The sequence below is a fragment of the Carassius carassius genome, chromosome 44 (assembly GCF_963082965.1).
Source record: "Carassius carassius chromosome 44, fCarCar2.1, whole genome shotgun sequence".
NCBI lineage: Eukaryota > Metazoa > Chordata > Actinopteri > Cypriniformes > Cyprinidae > Carassius > Carassius carassius.
In genome coordinates, this window is record NC_081798.1 from 6,045,652 (window position 1) to 6,059,740 (window position 14,089).

At 36.5% G+C, this 14,089-nt stretch overlaps 1 protein-coding gene across 1 annotated transcript; it reads left to right on the forward strand.

Moving 5' to 3' along the window:
* Positions 1-7,259: 7,259 nt before the first annotated feature.
* Positions 7,260-10,190, forward strand: LOC132126208 (uncharacterized). Its single transcript, XM_059537340.1, has 6 exons — positions 7,260-7,370; positions 7,482-7,546; positions 7,770-7,842; positions 7,930-8,186; positions 9,877-9,970; positions 10,098-10,190. Exons 1-6 carry the CDS (start codon positions 7,338-7,340, stop codon positions 10,188-10,190), a joined length of 615 nt encoding a protein of 204 aa, XP_059393323.1. The 5' UTR covers positions 7,260-7,337.
* The last annotated feature ends 3,899 nt before the right edge of the window (positions 10,191-14,089 follow it).

Consider the following 14,089-nt stretch of genomic DNA (forward strand, 5'->3'; position numbering starts at 1 on the left):
TAAATAGAATAGATGTTGCAAGTGTTAGAGGGACAGGTGTTGCTTTTTTATTTATTTATTTTTAGATATAAATAAAAAATAAAACAAATAAATAAAATAGAATTAGGAAAGAGAGTGCTAGAGTTAGTGGCATTATTAATATAAGAATATCCTTAAGAATTATGAACTTAACTATTATATTGTCAAGTCTCAGTCTTTATTTATTGTTATCTTTAGATCATCAAATTGCTGATCATTTATTATTATTGAGTTGGTGATATTTCAAAAATTCACTCAGTGGTTGGTCACTTTTAATCACGATTTAGGGGCAAAATGTCAACAGGCTCAAAAGTTATATGTTATTAGGAATACGTCCAAAAATACCAACCAGCTACATACAGGGGCGCTGCACAAGATCCCGGGCCCTATGCATAGGCAGTCCTAATGACCCCCCACCCTTGAAAATATATATTCCAATATTTTTCAAGGGCCCTCTCTTCCTTTGGGGCCCTGGTAATCAGTACTGGTTTTACCCCCAGTCCTTCGCCCCTGGCTACATATGTCTAATTAATTGTTTTTTGAAGCCCGCTTATAATTAGCGGATCCTTATGTATTGCATTTTACATTAAACGGTTTCACAGGAACAGAAAGAACAGACCTACTACGCTGTACATTTTTTACTGCTTCTAAACTTATACATTAATATGTTGAAGCTCATTATAAAAGGCTGTTTGGTAGGCTACTTTAAAAAGAGGTCAATTAGATGCGACTTACCCATGTTTTTGTTTTCCATACTCTTTGTGAAACAACTGCTTTTGATTTCAATGTAAAATAATTTATTTTTAATTAAAGTATGTTATTAAAGAAATATAGGCTATAGAAAAGAATTACAGCAAAATCATTTCGAACGTATTTTATGTATTTTAATTACGTTTCGTATCGTTATGTGCGTAACAGCGCGAGATAAAGTCATTCTGTATGTCAATTCGGCGTGCTTGTGCCTTTAAGCGGAGCTTTATTCGCTCCAGTCCGCCTTAAAGCGCTAAGCATGTGTCTGTGAGGGCCTCCCCCTGATCGCCCTGCAAAAGCCTGCCTGACTGAGCTCTTAAGGTGGACCGGTGAGATATGCTGTATATCGCTTAATCATATGACTGTTATGAGCTCAGAAAGAGTTAATTCCCACGGTCTCTCTCTTACCCCAAGAATGACCCTGTTCCATAATTTGGATAAACATGTAGGTCTTCACAAGCCGTTTAATAATTAGCATAATAGGAGTCAAATTATGTCGGCAAATCACATTTGTAAATATCAGAAAATCAGTATTTGAAAAAGTAAGTCTAAATATGTTATAAATATCTCATTATCGCAAATAGCAGCACATTAAGCTACTAATAACACAATCCAAATAATAAACATTTTAAATTACGAATTTAATGTTAAAAATCAAACACATTTTTGTAGAAACCATTTTTATTGTAATTTGGTTCAGTTTATTAGAGCTATAGTACACATAAAATGGATCACTGGATTGATTTTTGAAAGCATTACTCCAGCATTTAAAATAGAGCTGATCAAATATATATAGAGTACAGACCAAAAGTTTGGACACACCTTCTCATTCAAAGAGTTTTCTTTATTTTCATGACTATGAAAATTGAAGAGTCACACTGAAGGCAACAAGGGCTATTTGACCAAGAAGGAGAGTGATGGGGTGCTGCGCCAGATGACCTGGCCTCCACAGTCACCGGACCTGAACCCAATCGAGATGGTTTAGGGGTGAGCTGGACCGCAGACAGAAGGCAAAAAGGGCCAACAAGTGCTAAGCATCTCTCAGGGAACTCCTTCAAGACTGTTGGAAGACCATTTCAGGTGACTACCTCTTGAAGCTCATCAAGAGAATGCCAAGAGTGTGCAAAGCAGTAATCAAAGCAAAAGGTGGCTACTTTAAAGAACCTAGAATATGACATATTTTCAGTTTTTTCATACTTTTTTGTTATGTATATAATTCCATATATAATTCCACATGTGTTAATTCATAGTTTTGATGCCTTAGTCATGAAAATAAAGAAAACTCTTTGAATGAGAAGGTGTGTCCAAACTTTTGGTCTGTACTGTATATATATAATTATGTACTGTATATTTTAATGTCTGAAAGGTAAAATCTAATGTCTCTGTGGTTTTTGTGTTTGGGAGCATATGACATACAGTAAATAAGATCTGGTTAAATCCATCAAATTTCCACTGCTGAGTAACTACCTATGTTAAGCCCCACACGGCAGGCTAGTATCAACAATCAAGTAAGCAGTAGATATTATTCTAACATGGTTTTGAAAAAGACAGAATTACTGTACTGAATCGGAAAAAAAACAGCTAGGTGTGAGAAAATACATTTCTCACATTACGTCAGCTGTGTGATAGGATTTTTCTTGTTCAATTAGCTTTCAGTGTGCGGAACAGATGTGTTCACAGAACTAATGGTCTTACTGAAATCCTTTATATTGAAGAGATTACCTTTACACATCTGTGATAGTAGAAAGGAACAGTTGCACAAAACTGAAAGAGTAAAGTATATATTTGCTGAAGACTACAAATTTTGTGACACTGACTTGACATATTTAATTTTACACTAACGTTTCAAAGCTCCTGGGGATTGTTAACTTTTGTTGTTTGGATTGTGGATCAAAACTCTCCTAAGGGATGCAAGTCCAGCACGACATCAACCACATGGCAGAAAGATTACAGTGAAACGTCAGGTGGGCTGCAATCTAAGCATCAGCACAAAGATATAGCAGTTTTAAGAAGACAGCATTCAATGACGACAGCACAAGCAGTTCTCAAAAATGTATTTATATTTGAGAAATACTCTAAGGAACTGTGATATTCATTTATGATGACCATAGGAACTTCAAGTAAGTGTTCAAAGGGTTGACTGTTGAGTATTTGGGTTTTTGTTTAAAATCTAACAAAATCTTTGTAGTCACTTAGGTCTATAGACAATAAGGTAGTTCACCCACAGTATAAGATGGAGAGGTAGACATTTACACAAACATTTAAACACATGCATTTAATGTATGAAAACAGTATAAATAAATAAATGTGACTGGTTGAAGTGCCTAGAATGATCCAATCTGATAATGCCACTTTTTATTTTTATATATGCAAACACATACAAAAAAGTATATATGTATTTATATAATTTTTGTATGTTGCTGCACACTTATTTTGTGTAATTTACTTGAACTACATGTTTAAAACAGTTGTGCTAGCAGAAATTTCATAAGATAATTTTGATCACAGTCTTCTCACCTAAATTTAATCTCAACTATTTAAGTTACAGGTTCATCGCCTCTTCGTAAAGCAAGTTACATGCTGCTAACTCAAAAATGCTAGAATGCAAAAAGTTGTACCTTTCAATTAAAAATTATTGTACAATCCAGTTATTTATATGCATTGTCAAACAGGGCTATGTATGTAAACTGACAGTTTATAATCTATGTATAAATACAATGCAGAATCTGTAAGAAGCACCTGGTGAAAATGTAACCAAAACAAAAAAGTAATAGTGCAGATCATTGTTACTTTAGTCCCTGCTTTGGGACCTAAATTTTTACCTTTTAAATTTTTGCAATACTTATCACTATTTTTCGTATTCTGTATAAATATGCTGTACATTTTTCCAGGTTTCGATTTGGGAAATGTTATTTACTTTAACAAATATAGCTTCTAAACCTCTTTATAAACCATGTGCATCTTGTTCTGTCACCATTCAGCTCATGGCACTGTTTTTACTCGACAGCCTTTGGGAATTAACAGGACAGAATGGTTTGGCTCCTCACTCTAATGTTAGGACTGCCTCTACTCCAGCAACCTGTCACTTCCCTTCAGGGGCGTAGCCATCTTTTCAGAAGTGAGGGGGACACACACAGAGACATATATATATATATATAACATTACGGCATAACATTTCTGTAATCTACATAGCCTACTAGTCAACAGTTTTTTTTAACAGTAAGATTTTTAATGTTTTGAAAGAAGTCTCTTCTGCTCACCAAGCCTGCCTTTATTTGATCCAAAGTACAGCAAAAGCAGTAATATTGTCAAATATTTTTACTATTTAAAAAAACAGTTTTCTATTTGAATATATTTTAAATGTAATGTATTCCTGTGATCAAAGGTGAATTTTCAGCATCATACCTCCAGTCTTCAGTGTCACATTAATCAGAAATTATTCTTAATATGCTGATTATCAATATTTAAAACAGATGACTACATTTTTTTCAGCATTCTTTGATGAATAGAAGGATCCAAAAATCAGCATTTATGTGAAATAAAAAGCTTTTGCTACATTAGACACTATATCATTCAAAAGCTTAGTCATTGTATATATATATATATATATATATATATATATATATAGATAGATAGATAGATAGATAGATAGATAGATAGATAGATAGATAGATAGAGATAGATAGATAGATAGATAGATAGTGAGATTTATGAGCTCTGTCAAATAAAAGGCAGTAAAGGTTTCAGTTTATGTGTATGCCTGCATTATTTAGAAATTAATACTTTTATTTAGCAAGGATTCTTTAAATTTATCAAAAGTGTTAATAAAGACATCATTTTACAAGAGATTTCTATTTCAGATAAATGCTGCTCTTCTGAACTGTCTATTCATCAAAGAAACCTGAAAAAATTCTACTCAGCTGTTTTCAACATTATCATAATAAGAGTTTTTTTTCTTGTCTTGTCTTTTTTTAGCAGCAAATCAGAATATCAGAATTATTTCTGAAGGATCGTGTGACTGGAGTAATGATGCTAAAAATTCAGCTTTGAAATCTTAATAAATAACATTTTGAAATATATTAAAATAGAAAACAGCTATTTTAAATAGGCTAGTAAAAACATTTCAAAATTTCACTGATTGCAGTACTTGGATCAAATAAATGCAGACAAGACTTCTTTAAAAAACATTAACAAGCTTACTGTTCAAAAACTTTTGACTGGTAGTGGATACTATAGGCAACTGTAATTGTTCTCTAATTTCTAGCTTTTAATTGGTTTAGAAATCTATAAATGCTGGACAATAACAAATAATAATGATTTGTTTATTTACTACAAACACTTTTTATCTCCTAATAAGGCAGAATCGTTTCTATACTGTAATAAATGCTATGTCAGTTAGCACTGCATTGTTCATATGCTTTATTTATCACCTGCTGGAGATTTTTTTGGACTTGAAAAAAACAATACCGAAAACTGTTTCATACAGCGACGCTGTTGCCCATATTAGGAGTTTCCTGTTATGTCTTTCTGCGCGAGAGCGCCCTCCGGCTTCGAGTATGAATGAAACACACACTGTTCACACACCGTGATGTTCATTTCGCTTTCTCGGTCCGAAAAAAACATCAGGTCATGTGCAGACTATCCTGTCTCTGAGTTTAAATCTATATTTTTTCACACCAGCTTTTGAAAACACACTTGCCCGAAAAAGTGCGGGGGACGAAGTTCCGTGATGAGTTGGGGGGGGTGGGGGGCACGTCCCCCGCGTAATCTACGCCCCTGCTTCCCTTGGCTCCAATTTAACACAATCCATAAACCACAACAACCTGAGCATCCAGGCAATTGGGGACTCTACCTGCATCACTTAATACAAGCTGGATTGAGGAAAGAGATGACAACAGATTTACCAAAGACCTGCTTTTATCCCTTCTGCTTAACACAAATGAGGGGTCTGGACAAGTAGGGCTCGCTGCAGCCTGCGGTGGACATCCAACCCCGCCCACATCCAAGCGTGACGTCAGATACCCCGCCCACATCCAAAGACGTCACATATCCAACCCTGCCCACCCGGATGTGCCATCATAAACCGCGCCTATATCCGTCTACGTCACGTTCTCATTAAATTTCAAACAGGAAGAAGCGTCGAGAAGACTGAACTGAAGAAGTTTGTGACGTTTTTAATCGGTAAAAGAAGGAAATATTGTTTTGCGATCGCCAGAAAGAAGAAGAAGTTGTTGTTATCTGTATTTGCCAGTTGCCCAGAAGAGGAAGAAGTTATCTGCCATGGCTGTAAGTAATGAAAAATTCGGTTTTTAGCCCAAAAGTGTTTGTCACACTCACTGTATGTGTCTGCTTAACGTTAATAGTTAAAATGGTAAAATGTACACATTAAATTATCAATGAATATTTTGTTAGACATGAAGTGAAACGATAGCACACAGGCACGTTATAAGGCTACCAACACTGCTGTGTTTACTTTCATAATGTCTATAATGCTCCTAACTGTATCCTGATAAAATGTATGTGCATTGATTCATCCTTCATGTTTTTTTTTTTATATCCCTGACACATAATACTGATCTCTCTCACACACACACACACACTCACACTTCACCTCTCTCACATACATGTACTCCCCTGGCCCCATGCAAAACACATGGAATATATTTAATGATATACACTGACAACTCTTGCACAATAACTTGTTTGAGCAACCACACAATTCACTATGTCTTACTATGTCTCTGTTCGTGGCAAATCTTTGTATCCTTCTATATACACATAATATTTATCATGTTTTACAGGATCCTACACCTCTGCAGTCCAAACCTGATCCAGAACAGTTCTGCCGTGATGGGGGGGTTTGAATGTCCCTGCTGCAGTTTCACCACTGAAGAGAAGTTATCTTTTACACTTCACCTTCTAGAGAACCACATAAGTCATGCAGTGGACCATGGAGGTATGGTGAGAGCATGTCTTTAGATAATGATTGGTTTTTGTGTTTTTAAATCATATATGCATGTATATGTATGTTGTATAATCTAAATATGTATGTGAATCTCAAAGAACAACAAGATGAACTGTAGTTTCTTGGGAACCACTAAAGTGATGAGAATATTGTTGTTATTTATCTATGTGTGTTTTGTAACTTGCTGTGTACACTCTACACTTTTGTTAATTTTTTTTTCTACAGGTTACTTCATCTTAAAATGAATGGCCCGTGGAAGATCATTATAACCAAGGTACGAGAATGCAATCATCAGTTTTTTTTTTCAGTCCTTGTTCTGTAGTTTTATGTATAAAAAAAAAAATAATTATACATTTAAATATTTGATAGAATATTCCAACCCAGAGAGAGGGACTGGATGGTGTTCTGTTCATGCTGATGGTAAGCAGTGAATTACAGATTCTGAGCAGTTATGGGGATGGCAGAAGTTTAGTTTAGTTTACATGCAGTATTTAGATGAATACGGTCTAGTGTTATCTGTATGTTACAGTAAATTGGTGTCAGTTAATTTCAATATTTGAATTTTCTCAATGGTATTTGTTGTCTGTTTCAGTATGCACTCTATATGGCCCTGGACTGGACATTTGACTTTAGCCAGGTGATGACCTCAAATTTTCTTTTGGAAGGTTTTCCTTTTTTATTTATTTATTTTTTCCAGAAGTTTTTTCAAATGCATTCTCAGTTTTTTATTTTGGGTTTTATCTGTTAGGATGACATCCCTCAGCTCCGAAGGTGGTGGTGTAGTTTGCTCTTGCAAAACATGTCCCATCCAAGGTACACACAACTGGTTAATGAAATGAAATTGATTCTTCTGCATTCAAACTACCCAGACACACTAAATGTTTCCTCCTAGAATGTTAGGCACTGCAGTAGCAAAACTTTGGAGAGGCCACAATGTTGAATGTTTAGAAATGTGTTGAATGCTTTGAGTGGTTGGAAATACTAAAAAGATGCTCTACAAATGGTCCATTTACCTAACCTTTGAGTCTGTCTTTAGGTTGTCAGAGTCCACCATCACCAAACAGCCAGCTAGTACGGAAACTGTGATGGGTCAAGATGACAGTGATGAGGTAAAAACATTTTTTTTTTTTTGTGAAAATAATTATAGTAATTTTAGATTTACCCCACAAACACAGTTTATTTTTTACTTTCAACAGAAGATCGAAGAGGAACTGAAGAGGAAGTTCATAAGGGACATTGGTGTAGCATGGTGCTGGGTTCAGAGCCACTGTGAGCTGTTCCATGGAGAGGTGACAGAGCCTGAATTTCTCCAGATGGACGAAGAAAAACAGTCTAATATAATCAAAGACTACCTGAAAAGAGAGACTGAGAAAGCAAGGGATGCCTGTGTGTTTGTCTTTGACAATCGTGAGGATATGGAAACGTTCTTATTAAAATGTGTTGATGAACAGGGGCTGAAAGTCAATAAAATGTTTCTGGGAGTTATTTAATTTATAATAATTTATTTACTCTACATTGTTGAATATTATTGTTTTGTGAAATAAATATAACAATACCCAAGGGATGTCTTTTTATTGATCTTTATGCATCCGTAGGACTTGGACACATTTTTATATATATTTGTGTTGATGGAAAAAGGCCCAAAAGTCAATGCCATGTTACTTACATAATCTATCAAAGCAACCAATGACTTAAGCCTATGTATGTGTAGCTTAGTCTATATAGAGAACCGTCAATCCTATCATGCAAATGTAGTTGCTCTTTTTTGCGAGGTGATACATTTTTTTTTTCCATGCTATAAAAAAATATTAGTGTGTAGATCATAATTGTTCTTGTATATAATTAAAAGGAAAACAAAAATACTTAAAACCAAATGAAGTATATAAATTTGCCAATTTCAGCAACATTTTTTTTTTATTTAAAATGAAAGAAATTTGAAAAATAAACACATTTAAAAAAAAGCAAAGAGGGGAGGATTCCAGTTATTGCATAACACCCATATTTATCCTTAAAATAGTGATATGATCACTAACATTCCTACCTTATAAGTGAAACATATTTTTAGAGAATTAGATAAATAAAAATGCCTTAAACAAAATTGTCTACTTAACTTTCATATTGTCTAAGGTATGTTACAATCGATCATAAAATATGTGAATTTGTCATTTACATAATCGAACAGCGGAAGGTATAAATATTATATTAATTTACCTAAGTATAATCAACCAATGCAGGCGTTTTACCGGCTGTTTGGATGAATTTACTTCCATACATTAGAGATGTGGCCTAGGTTTAATTTGTACTATTTAAATTTATTTAATACAAGTTATTTAACCTGTATTAGTAAAACGAAAGATAACATTATTTAATTTGATCCCCGAAACAATATACTTCCGATAAAATTGATTCAATTTTGTTTACGTCTTAAAATTGTACTTTGACAAAATGTTAATAAAAAAAAAAAAAAAAAACATACTTCCGCCATTTTTGCACATGCGCACAACACATGAGTTGTCACCTGGCATCACCCGATGACGTATTTTTACGTATGGCATAGGCGTGGCGTCTGACGTCACACTTGGATGTGGGCGGGGTTGGATGTCCACCGCAAGCTGCAGCGAGACGCTCCTCGGTCTGGAGGAAACGGACTTCAGCAGAGCCTAGAGGTTATGCTGCCCTCTACTGGTCTACTGGAGATGGACATGTTAATTCCAGACAGATCAGAGAATCAAGATTTTGACATGCAAGATTTAGGCCCTCACACTGCCCCTCCAACTCCACTTAAACTAACCCAGCATATTAATGAAGATGATCAAGATATAAATTTAGCAAATAATAACTCTGATCAAACTACTTTCACAATGGCTGTTTAATTGACTACACACATCCACACCCACATAAATAACAATGAAAGATTGAACAAAGACCAACCTTTGTTGACAACTATCAAACCAACTATAGAGACAAACAGTACAGGAAAGTCTCTAGTCAATATGTATTTAGTGACATTTAATATAGACAAAGAGGTGAACAACAAAGACATGGAGGCTTCTCAAGATATAGAGTACGTTGCATCCACACAGAATATAAGCTCAACCACAAAGCCTGTAATGTTGGGAGACAATGGCACCCTTGTAACACAGTCCAGCTCCATCCCAGGGTTTCTTGATCTCACAGTGGGAGAGGAACGTTATGGCACCAACCATCCGCCTGCAGCCACACCTCCGTTACAGACTAGTAAGTATTTATCTGAGAGATTTATTCTGTTAAACAGTGGTGATGTTTTTTGAATAACCACTGCAATGTCAGTTCTGAAAAAGAAAAAACAGAGCATGAATTCATGGATTGTTCTTATTAATTTCAGGTAAGAAGAGACGTGAAGAGACTACATCTGATTTACCTGTGTGGTCATCATCCACAACTCCATCTGTTTCACAGACAACAAATAGAGCCATAGATTATTAAAAAAAAGTAATCACGAATATTGGCATACCCTTGCTTGGGAGCAGGGGCGTCGGACTGGGGGTAAAACCAGTACTGATTACCAGGGCCCCAAAGGAAGAGAGGGCCCTTGAAAAGTCTGGAATATATATTTTCAAGGTGTGGGGGTGGGACCCATTAGGACTGCCTATCCATAGGGCCCGGAATCTTGTGAAGCGCCCCCGCTTGGAGCCATTAATGCTACAGACACTTACTTTTTGTTGGGGGTTATCACTTTGTTTAGGAATCTTTTTCCAATCTCTGAAGCAACTCTTCTCCTCCCACTGGACCCCACTACCAAGATGGAGTGCCCCTAAGAGCTTAGAAAAGATTGTCAGATGAGTGCTGTTGCTGTGTGCCCTCCTTGGAGTGCTCTCTTGTACACTGCAAATCTATAGTTTTCTCTGGCTGTATTGGTTACTTGGTGACTGGCGCAGATTTGGGTGGGGCTGGTGGCTTGGGCAGCTCTCTGCAGGACTGCTTGAGCTGGCCCTGAGCTTCTCTCTTTTACTACTGGGATCTAGGGTGTTCTGGAGACCGCAAGGAAGTAAGCAGACAGCTAAGAGAGCAGGGAAGAGGAAACTGGTGTCAAAGTGGGACAGGCTGTGGGACAGGTTACAAATGGGACCTTGGAGGAGACCAGATAGGAACTTGGTTGAACTGTTGCCAAATAACTGGAAAGATCACAAGCAGCCTCCTGCAAATGTCAGCCATTCAGTCATCCAAAATCAAGCAACACCAGTGACCTCAATAATGACTGTGCATGACAATGTTGCAAGTATTGGTGGAGGCATCCTATACAGCAGCAGTTATGACCATCACGCCTCTCCTCTGTGGACTAGTGGTGTGGAATGGCAAGAACACAAGTGCTTTCTTTCACTTATTGAGTTTGACCTTCACCCCCCTGCACCCATGAATCTCCATCACAGCACTGACAAGGCCCTCCATCATGCCCACTTGCTTGGTGTAAGTACCCTTTTCACCCCTTCAGCACCCTCCTGGACCCAAAATGAAGGATCAGGTGGATTACTCTGTGATAATGTTGTATCACCCTCCTTTGTCTGAAAAGCCAGCCAGCTGTGGTTTTGAAGCGAGTACACAGGGATGTCTCTTGTTGCTCCATCCCGGGGCTGTCATGTCAAACAACAGGTTAGTGATGATAAAGAGTGATAATTGCAGAGTACTGCTTCAACCATGTGATTCCTTGCATTAATTTATTTGAAGAAAATTATTTATCATCTTTCTCATCATATAACAGGGTGGAAGAGGGTCAGAGCAGATGATGCTGAAGTTCTAGGCATGTCCCCTAATTTTTTGCATTCACTCAAAAAGCTGAAAGGACCTTAAGCTTGACTAGTTTTCAGCTTTTAGTTGATGGATCATGGCAGCGTCTGCTTCTAATGTACACTCAATGCTCCTTCACATTGGAAATACTGATGGTTCAGTGGATGTCCATGCGCCATTCACAGGAAGCTGTTGGCTAAAGATGATAAAAGAAGTGCATTTGACAAGACTGTCATTCATAGTATGTCTAGTTGTACTGTGTTTACACTAACTGATATTCATGTCTTCCTCAGGACTCTGAAATGCATTCCCTTTGATGTATGGTGACCGGAGGTCACTTTTTCCTGCCATTTGACACGGCCAACAATGGCACCAACAATGCCTGCTGGACCCAGACATGCAACAGATGTTTGACTCTTTCCCTTTTGGAAGACCCTGGTGGTATCCTCCATATCCTGTGCAACCTACAACAATTACAACTATTCCTTTTCAATATCCTTTCTAGCAACATTGATTGAATCAGTCAATCTTTTGTTCATTATCTGGCTCGGCTCAGTGTCCATCTTCAGTTCTCTCTTCACAGCAGTTCAGTCAGTGTACTGTTTGAGTAAATTAATTACTCTGGGATATTGGTTTGTTTTAACTCAGAGGGAGTGTCAGCCACATTAAAAAAGTTAACAGCTTAAGTCATTTGTGGATTAATGCTTATTGGAGATGCAAACCATTTCAAACGATTCAGTTCGATTTGGTGAACTGGTTCAAGAAGATCCGGTTACATCAAGTGATTCGTTTGCGAACCAGATATCACTAAACTGCAGTGTTTTGAACACGCTCACAACAGACCCGGAAGAGAAGACAATGCTGAATAAAGTCATAGTTTTTGTTATTTTTGGACCAAAATGTATTTTCGATGCTTCAAAAAATTCTAACTGACCCTCTGATGTCAAATGGACTACTTTGTTTTTTATTACCTTTCTGGACATGGACAGTATACCGTACATACGTTTTCAATGGAGGGACAGAAAGCTCTTGGACTAAATCTAAAATATCTTAAACTGTGTTCCGGAGATGAACGGAGGTCTTACGGGTTTGGAACGACATGAGGGTGAGTCATTAATGACATAATTTACATTTTTCGGTGAACTAACACTTTAAGGATATGAGCGAGGGGTGCAAGGAAATTAATTTCCTTATTTTTTTCCTTATTTTCTTATATTATTTTTTTTTTGTAATAAATACTGTTTTCCTGTAGCTCAAGTGGTAGGGGGTTCGAATCCCAGGGAACACATGTTAGGAGAAAATTGTTAGTCTGAATTCAATGTAAGTCGCTTTGGATAAAAGTGTCTCCTAAATGCATAAATATAACTATAATATAAAATAATGACATGTCCACAACAGCAAAGGTGTTCAAATGCTGGACATCCACACACCACGCCACATTATTATCAACCACTACGTACACCTCCATAATAATGTGCTCACCTGTCAATTGTAAAAAAAAAAAAAAAAAAAAAAAAAAAAAAAATTAACTCTCTGTTTGTGTTCTACTGAAGAAACAAAGTCGACATCTTGGCAGTAAGCAGATAAATATTAAACAATTTTCATTTTGGGGTGAATTATGCCTTTAAGATGCTGTTGTTTGTTTTTAAATCTCTTAACAATCATGCTCCATCTTATCTTAAAGATCTTATACCTTTGCCATTGTTGTTTTATTGTCTGTCTTGTTTGCTTCTTTTCTGTGTTTCCTTTTCTCTTTTTATTTTATTTTACATTGTTCAGTACTTTGGATAGCTTTGCTATATTTAAATGTAATAAATAAAATTTACTACATAATACTAACTCCTTTAAAAATTAAATCAAATTCAGTGTATCTAAAACTGGTTACAGATCCATATCCCTAAAGCACTCTTATGCCAGGTTCACACTGCATGATTCTTGCCCCGATTTTCACTCACAAATACGCCAACAGGTTTTGCAAAATGCTGCCAAATGCTAGAAATCTGAAGCAAATTGGTGCTTGTTTATGTGAGTAACAATCATGCAGTCTGAATTATCAAAGACATAATCTGAGAAAATCGCTGATGCCCGTAAGATATTTGCCACACTAAATATTTGGACCTGTCAGCGATTCAAAATCTGTGTGAAGAGTTCTGACTGAAAAATACACCAGTGATGACCTACAGCCAATGAGAGAGCAAGAAACAGGGCAGCTGGAAGTTCAGACAGGAGTTATATGAAACATAGTGTGTGAACCAGACAGAGTTGTCGGTGATTCTTCCTATACTGCAAAGTTATGCAGTGTGTAACCTGTTGCCAATCCATCGTACAATGTGAACACAGCAGCAATGCTACCCCAGATAGTCGTGCAGTGTGAAAACAACGGTGATCTGATGACTTTGAAAATCGTGCAGTGTGAACTAGGCATTACTCAATAGAAAATTCAAGATAGATGCAATCCCTTAAAAGGCTTGTCAGTAATTGGCCACTGTTATGATTGGCTAACATAATTACATAGTATCAGCACCCTCGCTATTGCATGTGTGAGTTTTTTGACATGATAAAAAAAAATCCTTAAGACAAAGCATAATGAAA

Bases quoted from the DNA above. Each gene is read 5' to 3' on its own strand.
- LOC132126208 (XM_059537340.1), top strand. From the start codon at position 7,338: ATGGCCCTGGACTGGACATTTGACTTTAGCCAG. The intron at 7,371-7,481 runs GTGATGACCTCA...TTTATCTGTTAG, and splicing joins GGACATTTGACTTTAGCCAG to GATGACATCCCTCAGCTCCG. The intron at 8,187-9,876 runs GCTGAAAGTCAA...CTTGTAACACAG, and splicing joins AAATGTGTTGATGAACAGGG to TCCAGCTCCATCCCAGGGTT.